The sequence below is a fragment of the Armigeres subalbatus genome, chromosome 3 (assembly GCF_024139115.2).
Source record: "Armigeres subalbatus isolate Guangzhou_Male chromosome 3, GZ_Asu_2, whole genome shotgun sequence".
Taxonomy (NCBI): domain Eukaryota; kingdom Metazoa; phylum Arthropoda; class Insecta; order Diptera; family Culicidae; genus Armigeres; species Armigeres subalbatus.
Genome location: NC_085141.1, coordinates 74,848,145 through 74,869,748, shown reverse-complemented (window position 1 = coordinate 74,869,748; position 21,604 = coordinate 74,848,145). Strand labels below are relative to the sequence as shown.

Here is a 21,604-nt window from a genome sequence, read left to right as displayed (position 1 = left end):
CCGATCACACGGCGTTAGCTGGCACGAACAATAGCTGTCGTTATCAGGACTCCGTATGACAAAATAGCGTTCGTGGCGTGGTACCGCCCATCGACCCGGGCGAGAAAGTACCTTCAGGAATACGAGAAGTCCCGGCACCTCTGGGCAGAATGTTAGCAACCTCGGTGATTCTCACTTGGCAGGTCTTGCCAAGTTGGGGACGATCGGCTTCTTCACTACGCACCGCTCACTGGAAGACGTCTGCCGACTGGATAGCTTTGGTCCACGGAAGTCGTCTCGCAGAACTGGGGCTAACAGTTGTCAACCCCGGAAACGAATAACCAAACGTTGGCCAGCCAAATGGTGAATTACCTCGCTCCGGAGGTGTACTTAGGCACGCGGAAAACTACTCGTGCTAATAACACCTACAGTTGGTGAGAGGCGTCGAAAAGGCGCAATCACCACACACGCACGTAGCTGGATTCCCACTTAGTTTGTTCCCGAACGTCAAACTATCGGACTGACTATTTGGGCTGGTTTACCACTTATCATCAAATTCCAAGTTTCACGAGGAATGGAATAAACTTCAAAGATGCGAGTTGGCTGTAGGTTTTTAGTATCTCGTACCTCGACTGATCGCTTAATCCTTTCTTCATCGAAGACTCTGGAGCACATATTTTTGATAACTGTATTCTTTTGCCACCCACTTTGCCTGTTTTAAAATAACGATTAGACACTAACTTGACAAATTATTTCCCTGCATTCCAACACCATACACAAAGTGATACCTTTCGGTAACAATTTATATCAGTTATTGACGGAACAGGGCCTTCTGGAAATACGTCAAATGATTGATTATGTATGTAGTCCCCGAGAGAAACGTAATAAAAGGTTAAATTTGTATCACTTTGAACCAGTGAATTTTTGAATAATTTGTCATCATTTCCAATAGCGGAATTCTGGATTTTGGCGCCCCCCTAAGGTCAGGCGCCCTTGGCGGGGGCCAACCCGGCCAACCACACGCTACGGCGCTGATGGAGCTATATTATTATTAATTCAGACTAAGGCCGAAGTGGCCTGTGCGGTATATAAGAGTCTTCTCCATTCGGCTCGGTCCATGGCTACACGTCGCCAACCACGCAGTCTACGGAGGGTCCGCAAGTCATCTTCCACCTGATCGATCCACCTTGCCCGCTGCGCACCTCGCCTTCTTGTGCCCGTCGGATCGTTGTCGAGAACCATTTTCACCGGGTTACTGTCCGACATTCTGGCTACGTGCCCGGCCCATCGCAGTCGTCCGATTTTCGCGGTGTGAACGATGGATGGTTCTCCCAACAGCTGATGCAATTCGTGGTTCATTCGCCTCCTCCACGTACCGTCCGCCATCTGCACCCCACCATAGATGGTACGCAGCACTTTCCTTTCGAAAACTCCAAGTGCGCGTTGGTCCTCCACGAGCATCGTCCAGGTCTCGTGTCCGTAGAGGACTACCGGTCTAATTAGCGTTTTGTAGATTGTCAGTTTGGTACGGCGGCGAACTCTATTCGATCGGAGCGTCTTGCGGAGTCCAAAGTACGTACGATTTCCAGCCACTATGCGTCTCCGAATTTCTCTGCTGGGGTCATTTTCGGCAGTCACCAGTGAGCCCAAGTACACAAATTCTTCTACCACCTCGATTTCGTCACCACCGATGCAAACTCGCGGTGGGTGGCTCACATTGTCTTCTCTTGAACCTCTTCCTATCATGTACTTCGTCTTCGACGTGTTGATGACTAGTCCGATCCGCTTGGCTTCCCTCTTCAGTCTGATGTAGGCTTCCTCCATCTTCTCAAAGTTACGTGCCATAATATCTATGTCGTCGGCGAAACCAAATAGCTGGACGGACTTATTGAAAATTGTACCACTCGTGTTAATCCCTGCTCTTCGTATTACACCTTCCAAAGCGATGTTGAATAGCAAACACGAAAGACCATCACCTTGCCGTAACCCTCTGCGGGTTTCGAAGGGACTCGAGAATGCCCCTGAAACTCGAACTACGCACATCACCCGATCCATCGTCGCTTTGATCAACCGTGTCAGTTTATCCGGAAAACCGTGTTCGTGCATTAGCTGCCATAGCTGGTCCCGATCGATTGTATCATATGCGGCTTTGAAGTCGATGAATAGATGATGTGTGGGCACGTTGTATTCGCGGCATTTCTGCAGTACTTGGCGAATGGCAAACACCTGGTCCGTGGTGGAGCGTTCCCCATAAAACCCGCCTGGTACTGCCCCACGAACTCCCTTGCAGTTGGTGCTAGTCGACGGCATAAAATTTGGGAGAGTACCTTGTAGGCGGCGTTCAGCAATGTGATTGCGCGGTAGTTGCTACAATCCAGCTTATCGCCCTTTTGTAGATGGGACACACGACACCTTCCATCCACTCCTGCGGCAAAACTTCCTCCTCCCAAATCTTGGTAATGACCCAGTGCAGCGCTCTAGCCAGTGCCTCACCATCGTGTTTAAATAGCTCTCCTGGTAGTTGGTCAACCCCAGGGGCTTTGTTGTTCTTGAGCCGGCCAATCTCCTCCTGGATTTCCTGGAGATCCGGAGCCGGTAGAATTATGTCCTGCGCGCGTGCTCCCAGGTCCATCACCATACCGCCATCTTCGTCTGCCACATCGCCATTCAGGTGTTCTTCGTAGTGCTGCCGCCACCTTTGGATCACCTCACGCTCGTTCGTAAGAAGTTTCCCGTTTATGTCCTTACACATATCGGGCTGTGGCACGTGGCCCTTACGTGAACGGTTTAACTTCTCATAGAACTTTCGTGTGTTATTAGCGCGGTACAGTTGCTCCGTTTCTTCACGGTCTCGATCTTCCTGCTGGCGCTTTTTCCTCCGGAAAATCGAGTTTTGTCTGTTCCGCGCCTGTTTATATCGTGCCTCGTTCGCCCTCGTGCGGTGTTGCAGCAATCTCGCCCATGCTGCATTCTTCTCTTCCACTAACTGCTCACATTCGCCGTCATACCAGTCGTTTCTCTGATCCGGGGCACCGTGCCAAGTGCAGCGGTTGCGGTGCTACCAATGGCGGATCGAATATCTCCAGCCATCTTCAAGAGATGCTGCGCCTAGCTGCTCTTCCGTTGGAAGTGCCACTTCCAGCTGCTGCGCGTATTCTTGGGCTAGTCTACCGTCTTGTAGCCGCCCAATGTTAAGCCGCGGCGTCCGACTTCGACGCGTGTTGTACACCGTCGAGAGTTTTGAGCGCAGGCATACTGCAACGAGGTAGTGGTCGGATTCAATATTCGCACTGCGGTAAGTGCGGACGTTCGTGATGTCGGAGAAGAATTTACCGTCGATTAGAACGTGGTCGATTTGGTTTTCCGTTTCTTGGTTAGGTGATCTCCATGTGGCCTTGTGGATATTTTTGCGGGGAAAGAAGGTGCTTCGGACTACCATTCCGCGGGAGGCTGCGAAGTTTATGCATCGTTGGCCGTTGTCATTCGATACGGTGTGTAGACTATCCGGTCCGATGACCGGTCTATACATTTCCTCCCTTCCTACCTGTGCGTTCATGTCACCGATGACGATTTTGACGTCCCGCAGTGGGCATCCATCGTATGTCTGCTCCAGCTGTGCGTAGAACGCTTCTTTCTCGTCGTCGGGTCTCGCTTCGTGTGGGCAGTGCACGTTGAGGAGCTATATATGCTTGCAAATAATACAGCCATTAAAGCTGACTTCAAGTGGAAGAAGGCCCTTTTACGACCGAAATAATGCTTCATTTCTTTGACATGTTGAAATAAAACATAAGTAATGCATCGCTGCATTCGTAACGCTGAACTAGTGTATCGTTGCTTGACAGTTGATGAATAAATGCATCTTTACATCGTTGAAACTGATCTAATGCAATTAGCATTTAATATGCTGATCTGTGATTGATTACATGCATTAATTAATGCTTGGTGGTTACTTGGGTAAATACCAATAAACCAGCTGCTAAGGATGGCATCAGAGCTGAGCTCATCAAGATGGGCCCGGAAAAGCTTACCACTTGCCTGTACTAACTAATAGTCAGAATCTGGGAAATTAAACAACTACCGGAGGAGTAAAAGAAAAAGGTCATATGCCCTATCTACAAGAAAGCTGGAGTGTGAGAAAAGTCGGGCGATCACCATCCTAAATTCCGCCTACAAAGTGATATCCCACATCATCTTCCATCATTCTTAACCAATCGTGAATGAGTTCGTGGGATGTTATCAAGCCAGCTTCGTTGACGACCGCTTGACAGCCAACCAGATCTTTACAGAAAATCTTCAAAATATTCCGTGAATACCAAGCCCCAACGCACCATCTTTTTATCGATTTTAGGGCGGCATACGAAAGTAGGGCCCTCCTTAGCCGTGTGGTAAGATGCGCGGCTACAAAGCAAGACCATGCTGAGGGTGGCTGGGTTCGATTCCCGGTGCCGGTCTAGACAATTTTCGGATTGGAAATTGTTTCGACTTCCCTAGACATAAAAGTATCATCGTGTATGCCTAATGACATACGAATCCAGAAATGGTAACTTGGCTTAGAAACCTCGCAGTTAATAACTGTGGAAGTGCTTAATGAACAGTAAGCTGCGAGGCGACAATGTCCCCAGTGGGGGATTTAATGCCAATGAAGAAGAAGACATCCAATACACGATAGTATAAGCTTTCCTCTTTCACGTAAATGCAATTATAAAATGTTTTATCGGGGGTCATTTTTCCATAAATTTTTGGTGAAGGTAAGTTTGGTGGTTTGCACTAAAAATATCAAAAAAAAACTCGAAGGTGACGTAAGACTTCACAGCCTCACGTAATGGGTCTTATACGTAGTAGCAGAACAGACCCTGTAGGTATTACTTAGAGATTGGCAGTAAGTGTTACGGCATGTCTATTGTTCGCATCGCGTCACTTTAAATCGATTTCTATATATTTGTATTGGAATTACAGATTATCCATGAAAAAGGCTGAAACTCACTCACTTTTTACAGTGAATAGTGAGAAATGAGTCTCACTTCTCACTCCTCATTTCTCACTTCTCGCTGTAAAAAAATGAGAAGTGCGAAGTGACTAGTGAGACGTCTCTCTACCCACTTCGCACTACTCACTTTTTACAGCGAGAAGTGAGAAATGAGGGGTGAGAAGTAAGCCCGTGGCGATGATTCTTGGGGCCCTTGTGAAGTCTTTTTAGAGTGCCTCTTTCTTCTTAAAAGCCGATTTTTTCAATTCCACTTTGGCCTTAAACCAGGCTTAAGCGCATAGGTGAGGACCGCTTAAGAGTTAAAACGCCCCTACAGAAGGGTAGTGAGACGTCTCTCTACCCACTTCGCACTACTCACTTTTTACAGCGAGAAGTGAGAAATGAGGGGTGAGAAGTAAGCCCGTGGCGATGATTCTTGGGGCCCTTGTGAAGTCTTTTTAGAGTGCCTCTTTCTTCTTAAAAGCCGATTTTTTCAATTCCACTTTGGCCTTAAACCAGGCTTAAGCGCATAGGTGAGGACCGCTTAAGAGTTAAAACGCCCCTACAGAAAACAAAATGCAACATTGTTTGTGCAAACAACAAATTGAATCTTACCTAAAAGTAAGAATAAAAAGTTCAGAGGTTTGAACTAACTCCCCACACAACAGTCAATATTCGACAAATTATCGAAATAAAGATACAGTCCCCAAGATTTGAATTTAAATTGTGTGATATTTTTGACTATTTTCACAATATGGAGTATGTGTGCTGTGCACACAAAAATTTATTTAATCAGTGTGCGATCGATTGTATTGATGCTGCTCACGCCAGCTAGTGGGGTGAACACGAAAAAATAATGTCTGCTTCGAAGAACACAACATTATTTAGTGCAGAATCGATCGTGGTGTAGAAGCTTATTAAACGAAGCACATTGATTTTGCGTCGGGTTGATTTGAAAGAATAAAGGCATAAACTTTGCAGCCTCCCGCGGAATGATAGTCCGAAGCACCTTCTTTCCCCGCAAAAATATCCACAAGGCCACATGGAGATCACCTAACCAAGAAACGGAAAACCAAATCGACCACGTTCTAATCGACGGAAAATTCTTCTCCGACATCACGAACACCCGCACTTACCTCAGTGTGAATATGGAATCCTACCACTACCTCGTTGCAGTATGCCTGCGCTCAAAACTCTCGACGATGTACAACACGCGTCGAAGTCGGATGCCACGGCTTAATATTGGGCGGCTACGAGACGGTAGACTAGCCCAAGAATACGCGCAGCAGCTGGAAGTGGCACTCCCAACGGAAGAGCAGCTAGGCGCAGCGTCTCTTGAAAATGCCTGGAGAGATATTCGATCCGCCATTGGTAGCACCTCAACCGCTGCACTTGGCACGGTGCCCCCGGATCAGAGAAACGACTGGTATGACGGCGAATGTGAGCAGTTAGTAGAAGAGAAGAATGCAGCATGGGCGAGATTGCTGCAACACCGCATGAGGGCGAACGAGGCACGATATAAACAGGCGCGGAACAGACAAAACTCGATTTTCCGGAGGAAAACGCGCCAGCAGGAAGATCGAGACCGTGAAGAGACGGAGCAACTGTACCGCGCTAATAACACACGAAAGTTCTATGAGAAGTTGAACCGTTCACGTAAGGGTCACGTGCCACAGCCTGATATGTGTAAGGATGTCCTTCTTACGAACGAGCGTGAGGCAGCACTACGAAGAGCACCTGAATGGCGATGTGCTAGACGAAGATGGCGGTATGGTGATGGACCTGGGGGAACGCGCGCAGGATGTAATTCTACCGGCTCCGGATCTCCAAGAAATCCAGGAGGAGATTGGCCGGCTGAAGAACAACAAAGCCCCTGGAGTTGACCAACTACCAGGAGAGCTATTTAAACACGGTAGTGAGGCACTGGCTAGAGCGCTGCACTGGGTCATTACCAAGATTTGGGAGGAGGAAGTTTTGCCGCAGGAGTGGATGGAAGGTGTCGTGTGTCCCATATACAAAAAGGGCGATAAGCTGGATTGCAGCAACTACCGCGCAATCGCATTGCTGAACGCCGCCTTCAAGGTATTCTCCCAAGTTTTATGCCGTCGACTAGCACCAATTGCAAGGGAGTTCGTGGGGCAGTATCAAGCGGGTTTTATGGGCGAACGCTCCACCACGGACCAGGTGTTCGCCATTCGCCAAGTACTGCAGAAATGCCGCGAATACAACGTGCCCACACATCATCTATTCATCGACTTCAAAACCGCATATGATACAATCGATCGGGACCAGCTATGGCAGCTAATGCACGAACACGGTTTTCCGGATAAACTGACACGGTTGATCAAAGCGACGATGGATCGGGTGATGTGCGTAGTTCGAGTGTCAGGGGCATTCTCGAGTCCCTTCGAAACCCGCAGAGGGTTACGGCAAGGTGATGGTCTTTCGTGTCTGCTATTCAACATCGCTTTGGAAGGGGTAATACGAAGAGCAGGGATTAACATGAGTGGTACAATTTTCAATAAGTCCGTCCAGCTATTTGGCTTCGCCGACGACATAGATATTATGGCAGGGAACTTTGAGAAGATGGCGGAAGCCTACATCAGACTGAAGAGGGAAGCCAAGCGGATTGGACTAGTCATCAACACGTCGAAGACGAAGTACATGATAGGAAGAGGTTCAAGAGAATACAATGTGAGCCACCCACCGCGAGTTTGCATCGGTGGTGACGAAATCGAGGTGATAGAAGAATTTGTGTACTTGGGCTCACTGGTGACTGCTGAAAATGATGCCAGCAGAGAAATTCGGAGACGCATAGTGGCTGGAAATCGTACATACTTTGGGATCCGCAAGACGCTCCGATAGAATATAGTTCGTTGCCTTACCAAACTGACAATCTACAAAACGCTCATTAGACCGGTAGTCCTCTACGGACACGAGACCTGGACGATGCTCGTGGAGGACCAACGCGCACTCGGAGTTTTCGAAAGGAAAGTGCTGCATACCATCTATGGTGGGGTGCAGATGGCGGACGGTACGTGGAGGAGGCGAATGAACCACAAGTTGCATCAGCTGTTGGGAGAACCATCCATCGTTCACACCGCGAAAATCGGACGACTGCGGTGGGCCGGGCACGTAGCCAGAATGTCGGACAATAACCCGGTGAAAATGGTTCTCGACAACGATCCGACGGGTACAAGAAGGCGAGGTGCGCAGCGGGCAAGGTGGATCGATCAGGTGGAAGATGACTTGCGGACCCTCCGTCGACTGCGTGGTTGGTGACGTGTAGCCATGGACCGAGCCGAATGGAGAAGACTCTTATATACCGCACAGGCCACTTCGGCCTTAGTCTGAACAAATAATAATAATGATTTGAAAGACGGTTTTTGTCTTCGAGTTTTCAAAATAACTTCGTTCGAAATTAATATTTTGTCGCTTACCAAGGTGGCTTCACTTGAATTATCTTTTCAACTAATCAAAGATTATTTTTCCGTGGTGCTCACGGAGATGCAGAGCATTCCCCGGTCTCTTATAACAATGAGTGTAAAACTAATTTTGATTTTCTGGTTTTGAGTTAATTCAATACGATAAAACCATGGTGATATGACACCATGAAGTATTCTTCAGCATAATTACATGGTTCTTGAGTCAAATAAGGTGTCTAACTAAATTTGAACCCGAACACAAAAAAACAACAATTTTTATATTTTTATAAAATCACTGATAAAAAGCTGAACTGATTTTATAAAAATGATAAAAAGATTCAGGAGCACATACTCCTTCCTTTGGACTCGGCACAAATGCTGGGGTATACATTACATAAACAGGAATGCGGCAATTTATCACAGGCTGCTTCTTCTGTTACTGTAACTCTATTGGTCGCAAAGCAGTTATTTGAATTCGACCAAATGAAATCAGAATTACGTACATTATAAAAAGCAATTCAATAAAAATTCCGGTGGAAAAAAAATAATTTTCGTTTCGCAAAATTTCGAATTAAATGGACCTTGATTTCTTATCGTTTCGAAGTCTTGAAAGTAAATTTGTATTTTGTTTCATTCCGTTAGGAAAAAGCGTGTTATCGCATACCCTTACCCGATAGTACATTTTAATTTAGCCACGAAATGAAAGAGGAAACTATATTCTATCGCGTGGTGGATGTTTCAGTGATACTGATTTTTATAGAATAATATTCCACAGTGTACATGTTAGTGGGTGGAACCTAGCGCCACAGGGCCCGCCTGGGTAGCAGCCCCAACTTGCACTTGTAACCACTCGTAAATTGAAAATTGAAATTAGGAGATACATCATTGTTACTAAGTTATTATTGTTAGTGCTCTTTAGAGATGCTTGGAACATAGCAGGTGAAAACAAAAGAAATCTAGGTTGCATTTTAGTCACTACAGAGCTAAAACTGCAAAATGTTACTATTAGTTATTTATTCATACTAAGGCCGAAGTGGCCTGTGCGGTATATAAGAGTCTTCTCTATTCGGCTCGGTCCATGGCTACACGTCGCCAACCACGCAGTCTACGGAGGGTCCGCAAGTCATCTTCCACCTGATCGATCCACCTTCTGGACTTCATCTCATAGCTCCGATATTGGTCTCACGACAAACAAAGCAATGAAAAGATATTTGATTAATTTCTTATTTTTGTGATTTTTTTGAGCAGTGAGCATGCATGTTGGCAAAAAGAAGCGACGAAATTGGTGCCGTATTTCTTTGTTTCGCGATGAGATGAATATATGTTCAGTGAAATGGAAAACGGAACAGTTCCCCTAAATATTTATGCTCACAATAAGCTATTCATAAATTATTTATAAACAAATCCAGCACGCGTTTCAAAACTAAAATAATGTAAAAATAATGCTCAACAACAATCAGACTATTGCGCAACACTGAGATTAATTGGTACGTACGGGTGTTCGGTAGAACCCTAAAAGTAGCAGTGATGAGGTAAAGGCAAACTACAGCATTGATTTGGTTTGTAAAGGTTCCCAATCTGTGTTGGAGTCCAAACCATATGTGTCGTTCCTCTCCATACTTCATGTAGCAGAAGCTCCAAGAAAATTGTTGGGCTGCGTTTTTTTTGCCAGAAAACCTGATTTCTTTGAATTAATCTCAACAAAGTGAAGGAATCGATTGTGCCAAGAAAATTTTAGACAAGAAAGATCAGTTACTTGATTATATGATTGCCGCGTGAGCTTTATACTTTGCTCACATTTACGGACCGAACTGAGAATCAAATGTGTCGCCCCATACTTAGTGGTAGCCAAATGGAAACGGTTTGACGGAGTTGCAATTTTTAAGATACAGTAAATGGTAAAACGAAATCTAGACCAACATTTGAAAAGGGCGTAACAGCCAAAATTTATTCCTTTTGATTCTTCGTCCACATATATAGCTATGTATATAGACGAAGAATCAGAAGGAATAAATTTTGGCTGTTACGCCCTTTTCAAATGTTGGTCTAGAAATAAAATAGAACAAATAACTCTTCAAATTATAAAAATCGAATAAAATAGAACAATGCCAGGAAAACCTTAGCTCTCAAAGGTTGTACTCTTACTTGATACTTGATACTTGATGGGCTACAGCTCTTCGATGAACCTACGCCGAATGGAGTATCCTTCTCCACTGGACTCGATCCTGGGCCAATCGCTTCCAGTCGCCCTGAACATTGAGCGCCCTCAGGTCCTCTTCAACTGCCTGCGGCCTCTTCCGGGTTCTCTACTAAATATTATCTTCGCTTGACGTTCTTCCGGCATACGAACAACGTGACCAGCCCACCGTAGTCTGCCGTGTTGTATAAGCTTAATAATATCCAGCCCTTTATACACCTGGTACAATTCGTGATTAATGCGACGCCGCCAGATACCGTTCTCCTGTTTACTGCCGAGTATTGTCCGCAGCACCTTATGCTCAAACACTCCGAGAGCTCTCCGATCAGCCTCCTTTAACGTCCATGTCTCATGGCCGTATAAAGCCACCGGAAGAATCAGAGTAGTATACAGCGCGAGTTTTGTTTTCGTTTGCAGACTACGGGACTTAAGCGGGTTACGAAGTCCGCAATAAGCCCTATTTGCAGCTGCAATACGCCTTTTCACCTCGCGGGTAACATCATTATCGCACGTCACTAATGTTCCAAGATACACAAATTCTTCTACCACTTCAAATTTTTCACCATCCACTATTTCGCTACCACCACCACTAATGAACCCACCTTGATTGCCAGCGACCATGTACTTCGTTTTGCTGGTATTGATCGTGAGTCCAATCCTCGCTGTCTCGCTCTTAAAAGGCGCAAAAGCCTCTTCCACGCCACGGCGATCAATTCCGATAATATCGATATCGTCCGCAAATCCCAGGAGCATATGCGATTTTGTGATAATGGTACGGCTTCTTTGCACACCAGCTCTCATAATCCCTCGAGCGCTATATTGAACAGTAGGTTCGAGAGTGCATCACTCTGCTTTAATCCATCTAAGGTAACAAATGACGTCGATATTTCATCCGCAACCCTTACACTTGATTTCGATCCGTCCAACGTTGTACGAATCAGCCGTATCAGTTTCGCCGGAAAACCATGTTCAAGCATAATTTGCCATAATTCATTCCGTTTCACTGAATCGTACGCCGCCTAGAAATCAATAAACAGATGATGTGTCTGCAAGTTGTACTCCCGGAATTTATCAAGGATTTGTCTCAGGGTAAACATTTGATCCGTCGTTGATCGGCCCTCACGAAAACCTGCTTGGTATTCGCTGACGAAGGACTCTTCAAGCGGTCTCAATCTGTTGAACAGAATACGGGACATAATTTTGTACGCCGAATTAAGGAGGGTTATTCCTCGGTAATTGGCGCACTCCAGTCAGTGCCCTTTCTTAAAGAGAGGGCAAATGAGGCCGTCCAACCAGCTAGCAGGCATTTCCTCGTCTTCCCATATTTTCGAAATATTATGGTGCAGAACTTCATAAAGCTGCTCACTGCCATGTTTGAGAAGTTCAGCCGGGAGCTGGTCCTTCCCCGCAGCGTTATTGTTTTTCAGCTCTTTGACAGCTTTTTTAACCTCATCTAGTGTAGGTAACTCCACAGCTTGTCCATCGTCGCTAATATTTATTCTGTTCACCGATGCACCGTCACTTCCTCCATTCAACAAAGTCTCGAAGTGTTGCTTCCACCCGGCAGCCGCTTCAGTTTCATCTGTCAGCAAATTCCCTTGTTGGTCGTTGCACATGACAGATGGCAGATGGCGCTGTCTTTCTCCGCACGCCATTGACAGACTTATTATTATTATCGTCTTTATTTAAGAGGTTTTCAGCCCTTGGCTGGCTCACCTCTGGATTGACAGACTCATAAAACCTCCGCATATCGTTCTGCTCCATTTTTTCCTGCGCCTCACTAATCACTTGTTCTTCGTACTCTTTTTTCTTCCTGCGGTGGGTTCGTTTTTCGGCTGCTCTTCGATCGGGTACCTGACACCAACATCCGGCTTCTGGCAACGTTCTTCTCGTCTGTCACTCTCTGGCACTCCACATCGAACCAACCCGTCCTGGGTCGCCTCTGTGCAGGTTGTACTTATAAGCTTTATATCCTTCTTTAATTACTCTACATTGCAACTAGAACATATCTGCTTTTCAATTTAGTATTCTATTAGCATTTCCTCAGTTATAAATTTGAAGCTTTTCTATGCTCGCCATTGCGTGAAAATGGCAAGTACAATGGATACACTGTGTCCAGGGAATCCTACCCGAAAACTTCCCAGGCCGGACCGAACGCGCTATTTCCGCATTAGAAAACCAACGCCTTTTCTCAAAAGGCTTCCTGTAGACCCTTATAAACATAAGTATGTAGAATACTTTCCCTTTGTTTGATATATTATCTTTATTTTGCAATAATGGCGTTCGTGGAGTGTTCATGACGCTTCGTTATCTCCCTTACATATTTCAAAATATTAACAACCGTGCTGGTCACCACCATTATTGCCATAATACAACTTACTCCTCGGATGCATGGTGAAAAGGGGATTTGCTTGTCCTTATCAGCCAGCAAAAAAGGTACTGACCAAGTTCCAACAACGCGCGGTTCGCCCTTTGACGTATTTTTTTTTATCATTTCAAACGTACAAATGGTGCACAGGAAACGGTTGGTACAATCACACGTCACAGGCAGCTTGGTACTTGATAGTGAAACCGCTTAGCGGAATTCATGGAATGCTTCCGATTCGTACGGGTTTTCCCTCTGGTCCATGTTGACGTTTGATGTTGTCGGTTCTGCCGGGATGGAAAGAACGGGCTCCAATCTATTTGAACTAATGCATATGCATGAAGCTATCCCGCTATCCGTCTCCGTTACTGCTTTAGTGGCGTACTGGATGGAGAGGTTCCCGTGAATTCGGTTGGGCGAGATAATTGCTGGGTACTTAAATACCTACCGTATTCCGAGCAGAGAAGGGACGGACAATGGCGGACGTGTGCGTTGCCAACCTGCGGGCCAAGTTGCTAGCTTTTGGGATTGTTTGGAGCAGGTTAGTATGATTGAAGGGATATCTGGCTTGCCGACCGGAAATAGTACAATTTAGTTGTGGCTTTCTTATTTGTGAGTACCTTGAACACTGTTATTTATTCACACAAGTGTTGTGTGAATTCCAATTTGGGATAACAGCTTAGCAACTTATTACAAAGCAAGCTCACGATGAAGATAAAAATTCTATAAATTAAATATGACCGAATCACGAATTTGATTACCGAATCTAAATATCGCGAAGGTTTAAAAGACCCTGAAGCAAAAAGTAAGATATTTCTCGCCGCCGACCGAAAATTAATCCGTTACCACTCCACACCCAACCGGTGATTGTTAGATTTTCTAACAATTCTGTATAAGAACCTACCAAAACCTGTATAGGAACTTGATATATGCGAAAATGCTAGATTATTATACAAATATTGTATGAGACCTTACAATTTTGCAAGCTTTTCTTACTATACTGGTTTGTGAGCTTAATTTTTTTGAATAAGAATCTAACACTTCCATTTCTTATAGGTACAATTTTTGATAGGTTTTTATACAGAATTGTTAGAAAATCTAACAGTTGCTGGCTGAGTGCATATATTCAGTGACTGCTTAGATCACTATTTTTTAAAATCTAGAGACTTTAATTCTAGACCAACATTTAAAGAGGGCGAAGCAGCCAAAACTTATCCCTTCTGATTCTTTGTCTACATATATAGCTATATATGTGGATGACGAATCAGAAGGAATAAATTTTGGCTGTTACGCGCTTTTCAAATGTTGGTCTAGAATTGACAATAAAACTATAAATTCCTGTGGAAAAAGGAAGGCACATATCTATTTATTCATCTGAAGTTATTCGAATTAAACATAAAATACCGACTGTGGATATTAGTCTCCCAAGCTGCAATCGTCTATCGTTGTAATCCGACATGCTGTTTTGTTTGGCAAAGTGCATCTCCCCACACATGTTTCAAAATGTAACATAACTGCAGCCAATGGGTGGAACGGGAAACAGGATAATCAAAATATTTATGAATCATTATTATTCCGCTTTAATGGAAAACATTAATTAATATTCCTTTTACGTGTGCGTGTGCCACTTTAAAGTGGGAATTTATGCTCACCGCCTCGGCCGTTCCAGGGACCGAGCGACCAACGCCAACCGTGGGGTTTGTTTGCCCGCTGCATACATTCAGGGGTTCATCGAGCATGCTTTGGATCATAAAATGGAATTTAAATTCGGCTCGCGTTGGTTCTCCCTTGGGAGCCAATTTTCCCACATTCATGCGACAGTATTTTTTGTTGTTGGTATTTAAAAGCATCCCGGCATTAACAACGAAACGTAAATGTACCGTATGCAAATAACTTTAACTATTGTTTTAATATGTCCGTTGGCCGTGGTGCCGTTTTATGATAATTATGATTAATGATGTTTACCTTCGTTCTCTTCCATCACAGATGTCCCCGTGCAGGTGGAGAAGGTGCTGGTTAACGATACGGCGCAGATCAAGTGTGACGTATCGTCCAATCTACCGGCCGATCGGGTTCTACTGGTCGTGTGGTACAAAGATAACGTACCCATTTATAGGTAAGTGAACACGATTTTTGCAAATATGTTACTCTTTATCAAAATGGATTGGATGCTTTAAAAGTTCACAAACACTTACAAAGATGTCTTCGCAACATGTTCGCTTCAAAGAAAGACGACGAGACCACTTACGGATCCCTGCGGACATCAAACCAGCATCAGCAGCACGTTTCCTAGTCTCGAATATCGTCTTTCTCGGCACGTCATCTATCCCTCGCATCATCCACGATAAATGGAGGCCCCCGAGTCTGGAAAAAATGTCTTGTATTTTTATGCTAAGTATGTGATGTGCATAAATAACATCACAGCACCGCCGGCTTGCTTTCCTCCAACTATGGGCGAACCCCAGCCCATCCCAGAGGGATCATTTGCAACTACCGTACGGGGCACTGGGTTGGTAAATAGCGAAAGAAGTATCGGTAGCCACGACGACACGGGAGAAACGCTTATGAATTCAAAGGCCTTCCTAGCGAGGGAATTTCCGCCAGACAAACTCACAACCTTGATTCAGCAGAGGATGTGGAACAAAAGGGTGGGGTTGAAGTATCACATGAATACACATCTTCCCACCGATCCTCGTCATTGCTTTCGTCGTTGCGCATGCTGCGAATCCAATTTATGGAACGATTTCCCACGCCTTCTAGCCACAATTTGAACTGGGATGTTTTGTGTGGGCTTCGTAGCTCAATACTGGGACGTTGCATTCCGACACAACAAAAATGGTTGATCGTAGCATGAACACTAACAAAAAAGGGTTTCTTGAAGTATGGTACATAATATGCAATACTACATAGAATATATAAATATTTTTGATCAAACAAAGGATTTGTCGAAATATGTTTATTATTAAAGCAATATTTCTTATTTGATTAACTTAGTTTCAACAACAATATCCAATTATTCTGAAAAAAACTGTATTAATAATAAGGTTTATTTTGATAAAATTCAGTTTCAGCTGGCAGCAGCGGCAAAAAGTGTAGACAACAACGTTAGAAGTAGAGTGAAATCAACAGTGATTCAAATTGCTCGGGGCTGTAAGTTTGAATATCAATCTGAACCATTCATTTTCCCAGCAGCTGTTCTAGATTCATTTTTCATACACGTCAACCGTCAAAAACTTAAAACTGGAATAACGCGCAGTTCTATTTTCTGCAGATTTGAACCACGAATGAATAAAAAAAATTCACATAACATAACATAACATAAAAATAATTATTTATTTACTTTAATCGTAAATTATAAAAACATGAACGAAACACTGGTTGGAAAACCAGCGAGTTTCTTTTATTTTGTTCCAGTTTCAAACTAGAATAGTGGTCGAAAATTTGGAATGAAACTGAATCACTGCTGATTTCACTCTAAGTTTACGGTTCTCATCATTTTGAGTCGATACCGGCGTTTCTATCTGTTCTATATAACTTGCTACTCTTTGTTTTGAATTGTCTACCATTAGATCATGGAAGAATGGTAGCCATGTGCGCTGCCATAACCGACAATATTTACTACATTTTTTTTAGCAACACGCCTATTGCACAATGGGAAAAAATTGACTATAACGTGAATAAATTCAATATCTCGGTTCAGTATGGGCGGATTGCGCTGACATTTTGACACAAATCGTAGAGCTTTCTGGGGAATAGTTCAAAGGCGGTTTAGTATACTGCACGAAGCTGTGAGACATCGTTTTACCCCAATGCTCCTAAGTTGTACGATTTGTGTCAAAATTTCAGTGCAATCCGCCCATACCGAATCGAGATATTGAATTTAAAGGCATTATGCAATTTTTTCCCCATTGTGCATTGGTGTAAGTAAAAAAAAAATCTGAGGGCTAACTTTTTTTTAAATTTTTCTATTTTATAGTAAAATTACAAAAATAGTTATCTTTTTGACTCGATGTTTGAAAATTGGCATACTAGACAGCTGTTTCAACATATCTATAGACGACTTTAATATGACAAATGATGCTCATCGGCGTTCAGCCCTCATGACTTAAATAATGTAGAAATGCCGTAGCGCTCCAAAAAAATATTGATAGGAGCTGATCAATTGAAAAAGTCTGTGGAGTCGTAGAAATCCATCTAAAAGTATTCCAAGTTTTCTCTAATCTAATGGTAAGTTTTCTCTCTTTGAAATCTTTGAAATCGGAAGCCTCCTTTCAAGAAGCTCGGAAGCCTCCTTTCAAGAGGCTCGGAAGCCTCCTTTCAAGAGGCTCGGAAGTCTCCTTTCAAGAGGCTCGGAAGTCTCCTTTCAAGAGGCTCGGAAGCCTCCTTTCAAGAGGCTCGGAAGCCTCCTTTTAAGAGGCTCGGAAGCCTCCTTTCAAGAGGCCTGGAAGCCTCCTTTCAAGAAGCTCGGAAGCCTCCTTCAAGAGGCCCAGGCCTCCTTTCAAGAGGCCTGGAAGCCTCCTTTCAAGAGGCTCAGAAGCCTCCTTTCAAGAGGCTCGGAAGCCTCCTTTCAAGAGGCCTGGAAGCCTCCTTCAAGAGGCTCGGAAGCCTCCTTTCAAGAGGCCCGGAAGCCTCCTTTCAAGAGGCCTGGAAGCCTCCTTTCAAGAGGCCTGAAGCCTCCTTCAAGAGGCTCAGAAGCCTCCTTCAAGAGGCCTGGAAGCCTCCTTTCAAGAGGCCTGGAAGCCTCCTTCAAGAGGCCTGGAAGCCTCCTTTCAAGAGGCCTCAAGCCTCCTTTCAAGAGGCCTGGAAGCCTCCTTCAAGAGGCCCGGAAGCCTCCTTTCAAGAGGCTCAGAAGCCTCCTTTCAAGAGGCCTGGAAGCCTCCTTTCAAGAGGCCTGGAAGCCTCCTTCTAGAGGCTTGGAAGCCCCCTTCAAGAGGCTCGGAAGCCTCCTTTCAAGAGGCTCGGAAGCCTCCTTTCAAAAGGCTCGGAAGCCTCCTTTCAAGAGGCTCGGAAGCATCCTTTCAAGTGGCTTGAAAGCCTTTCAAGAGGCTCGAAGCCTTCTTTCAAGAGGCTCGGAAGCCTCCTTTCAAAAGGCTCGGAAGCCTCCTTCAAGAGGCCCAGGAAGCCTCCTTTCAAGAGGCCTCAAGCCTCCTTTCAAGAGGCTCAGAAGCCTCCTTTCAAGAGGCCTGGAAGCCTCCTTCAAGAGGCCTGGAAGCCTCCTTTCAAGAGGCTCAGAGCCTCCTTCAAGAGGCCTGGAAGCCTCCTTTCAAGAGGCCTGGAAGCCTCCTTTCAAGAGGCTCGGAAGCCTCCTTTCAAGAGGCCCGGAAGCCTCCTTTCAAGAGGCCTGGAAGCCTCCTGTCAAGAGGCTCAGGAAGCCTCCTTCAAGAGGCCTGGAAGCCTCCTTCAAGAGGCTCGGAAGCCTCCTTTCAAGAGGCCTGGAAGCCTCCTTTCAAGAGGTCTGGAAGCCTCCTTTCAAGAGGTCTGGAAGAATTTTTCAGGAGGCCTGGAAGCCTCCTTTCAAGAGGCTCGGAAGCCTCCTTCAAGAGACCTGGAAGCCTCCTTCAAGAGACCTGGAAGCCTCCTTTCAAGAGACTCAGAAGCCTTTTCAGGAGGCTCAGGAAGCCTTCTTTCAAGAGGCTCGAAGCCTCCTTTCAAGAGGCCTCGGAAGCCTCCTTTCAAGAGGCTCGGAAGCCTCCTTTCAAGAGGCTCGGAAGCCTCCTTTCAAGAGGCTTGGAAGCCTCCTTTCAAGAGGCTTGGAAGCCTCCTTTCAAGAGGCTCAGAAGCCTCCTTTCAAGAGGTCTGGAAGCCTCCTTTCAAGAGGTCTGGAAGCCTCCTTTCATGAAGCTCGGAAGCCTTTTCATGAGGCTCGGAAGCCTCCTTTCAAGAGGCTCGGAAATCTCCTTTCAAGAGGCCCGGAAGCTTACTTTCAAGAGGATCGGGAGCCTCCTTTCAAGAGGCCTGGAAGCCTCCTTCAAGAGGCCTGGAAGCCTCCTTCAAGAGGCCTGGAAGCCTCCTTTCAAGAGGCCTGGAAGCCTCCTTTCAAGAGGCTCAGCCTCCTTCAAGAGGCTCGGAAGCCTCCTTTCAAGAGGCCTGGAAGCCTCCTTCAAGAGGCCTCGGAAGCCTCCTTTCAAGAGGCCTCCAGCCTCCTTTCAAGAGGCCTGGAAGCCTCCTTTCAAGAGGCCCGGAAGCCTCCTCCTTCAAGAGGCCTGGAAGCCTCCTTTCAAGAGGCCTCAGAAGCCTCCTTTCAAGAGGCTCAAGCCTCCCTTCAAGAGGCTCAGAGCCTCCTTTCAAGAGGCTCGGAAGCCTCCTTTCAAGAGGCCCGGAAGCCTCCTTTCAAGAGGCTCAGGAAGCCTCCTTCAAGAGGCCCAAGCCTCCTTCAAGAGGCCTCAAGCCTCCTTTCAAGAGGCCTCAGAAGCCTCCTCTTCAAGAGGCCTGGAAGCCTCCTTTCAAGAGGCTCTGGAAGCCTCCTTTCAAGAGGCTCGGAAGCCTCCTTTCAAGAGGCCCGGAAGCCTCCTTTCAAGAGGCCTGGAAGCCTCCTTTCAAGAGGCTCAGCCTCCTTTCAAGAGGCCTGGAAGCCTCCTTTCAAGAGGCCTGGAAGCCTCCTTCAAGAGGCTCGGAAGCCTCCTTCAAGAGGCTCAGAAGCCTCCTTTCAAGAGGCCCGGAAGCCTCCTTCAAGAGGCCTCAAGCCTCCTTTCAAGAGGCCTGGAAGCCTCCTTCAAGAGGCTCAGCCTCCTTCAAGAGGCCTGGAAGCCTCCTTCAAGAGGCCTGGAAGCCTCCTTCAAGAGGCTCAAGCCTCCTTTCAAGAGGCCCGGAAGCCTCCTTCAAGAGGCCCGGAAGCCTCCTTCAAGAGGCCCGGAAGCCTCCTTCAAGAGGCCTGGAAGCCTCCTTCAAGAGGCCTCAAGCCTCCTTTCAAGAGGCCTCAGAGCCTCCTTCAAGAGGCTCAGGAAGCCTCCTTTCAAGAGGCCCGGAAGCCTCCTTTCAAGAGGCCTGGAAGCCTCCTTTCAAGAGGCCCGAAGCCTCCCTTCAAGAGGCTCAGCCTCCTTTCAAGAGGCTCAGAAGCCTCCTTTCAAGAGGCCTGGAAGCCTCCTTCAAGAGGCCTGGAAGCCTCCTTTCAAGAGGCCTGGAAGCCTCCTTTCAAGAGGCTCAAGCCTCCTTCAAGAGGCTCAGAGCCTCCTTCAAGAGGCCTGGAAGCCCTTCAAGAGGCCTGGAAGCCTCCTTTCAAGAGGCTCAAGCCTCCTTTCAAGAGGCTCAGAGCCTCCTTTCAAGAGGCTCAAGCCTCCTTTCAAAGCCCTCAGGAAGCCTCCTTCAAGAGGCCCGGCCTCCTTCAAGAGGCTCCCAGCCTCCTTTCAAGGCTCGAAGCCTCCTTTCAAGAGGCTCAGAAGCCTCCTTTCAAGAGGCCCGGAAGCCTCCTTTCAAGAGGCCTGGAAGCCTCCTTCAAGAGGCTCAGAAGCCTCCTTCAAGAGGCTCAGAAGCCTCCTTTCAAGAGGCCTGGAAGCCTCCTTTCAGAGGCCTGGAAGCCTCCTTTCAAGAGGCCTGGAAGCCTCCTTTCAAGAGGCTCAAGCCTCCTTTCAAGAGGCCTGGAAGCCTCCTTTCAAGAGGCTCAGAAGCCTCCTTCAAGAGGCCTGGAAGCCTCCTTTCAAGAGGCTCGAAGCCTCCTTTCAAGAGGCTCAGAAGCCTCCTTTCAAGAGGCCTGGAAGCCTCCTTTCAAGAGGCTCGGAAGCCTCCTTTCAAGAGGCTCGGAAGCCTCCTTTCAAGAGGCTCGGAAGCCTCCTTTCAAGAGGCTCGGAAGCCTCCTTTCAAGAGGCTCGGAAGCCTCCTTTCAAGAGGCTCAGAAGGCTCCTTTCAAGAGGCTCGGAAGACTCCTTCCAAGAGGCCCGGAAGCCCTCAATAGTCATGAACGTCCTGAACGAAGCTGTTTGTCTTCTTCTACGTTTCTCGGTACCCCAGTGTGGTTCGGTACCCCACTTTTAAGGTGATGATGAAATCGTTCATTTTGTAAACCACGTGCTTTTTCAATATTTTTTTCAAGTGCACGAGATGAAAGAACGATAACGCGTTATGCTGAACAATCATAATTTGAGTTTCAACACTGTACGAAAACTATTACGCCAGATTTGAGCGTTGGAAATGTATGTAGGTAAACGTGTGGTGAGTTTGAAATTCACCACGGGCTTCATTCTATAATCACCTTAAGAGGCTTGCAATTTTCCTATCAAATGGCTCGGAACCCTTCTTTCGAGAAATTAGGAAGCATCCACTTAGACGTTCAGAAGCCACCTTTCAAAGGCCCGGCAAAATGGATAGGAAACTATTATGAGCGGTCGAACCAAGGCAATAATATTTCCTTTTTTCCAGAGTATTGTATCACCGATTGGCTCAGTTTGATGAATTGAGGCGATGTTTTTAAGGCACTTATCCTTAAACAATTATTCCTTATTGAACATTGGATAATTTAGATTAGGCTATAACGTCAGAACCTATGATAAAAATACACTTTTTTTACGCCAAAAACGCGTATACGTTAGATATACTAAAAAAATTGAGTGGAAATTTTTCAGCGTGTTTTTTTTAATAAAAATCGTATTTTAGCCATAACTTTTGATCCCATGGTCCGATCTGGCCAATTTTCAATAGGAAACACATACATACACACACGCACACACATACAGACATCA

The 21,604-nt window shown here is 45.9% G+C and overlaps 1 protein-coding gene across 1 annotated transcript in view; it reads left to right on the top strand.

Annotated features, from left to right (window-relative positions):
• The window catches only part of LOC134227305 (contactin-4), a 1,204,188-nt gene that overhangs the window by 587,065 nt on the left and 595,519 nt on the right, over positions 1 to 21,604 (top strand). The window contains exon 3 of the mRNA XM_062708688.1: positions 14,919 to 15,048. Within this exon, the coding sequence (XP_062564672.1) occupies positions 14,919 to 15,048 (130 nt within the window). The remainder of the gene's footprint in view (positions 1 to 14,918; positions 15,049 to 21,604) is intronic.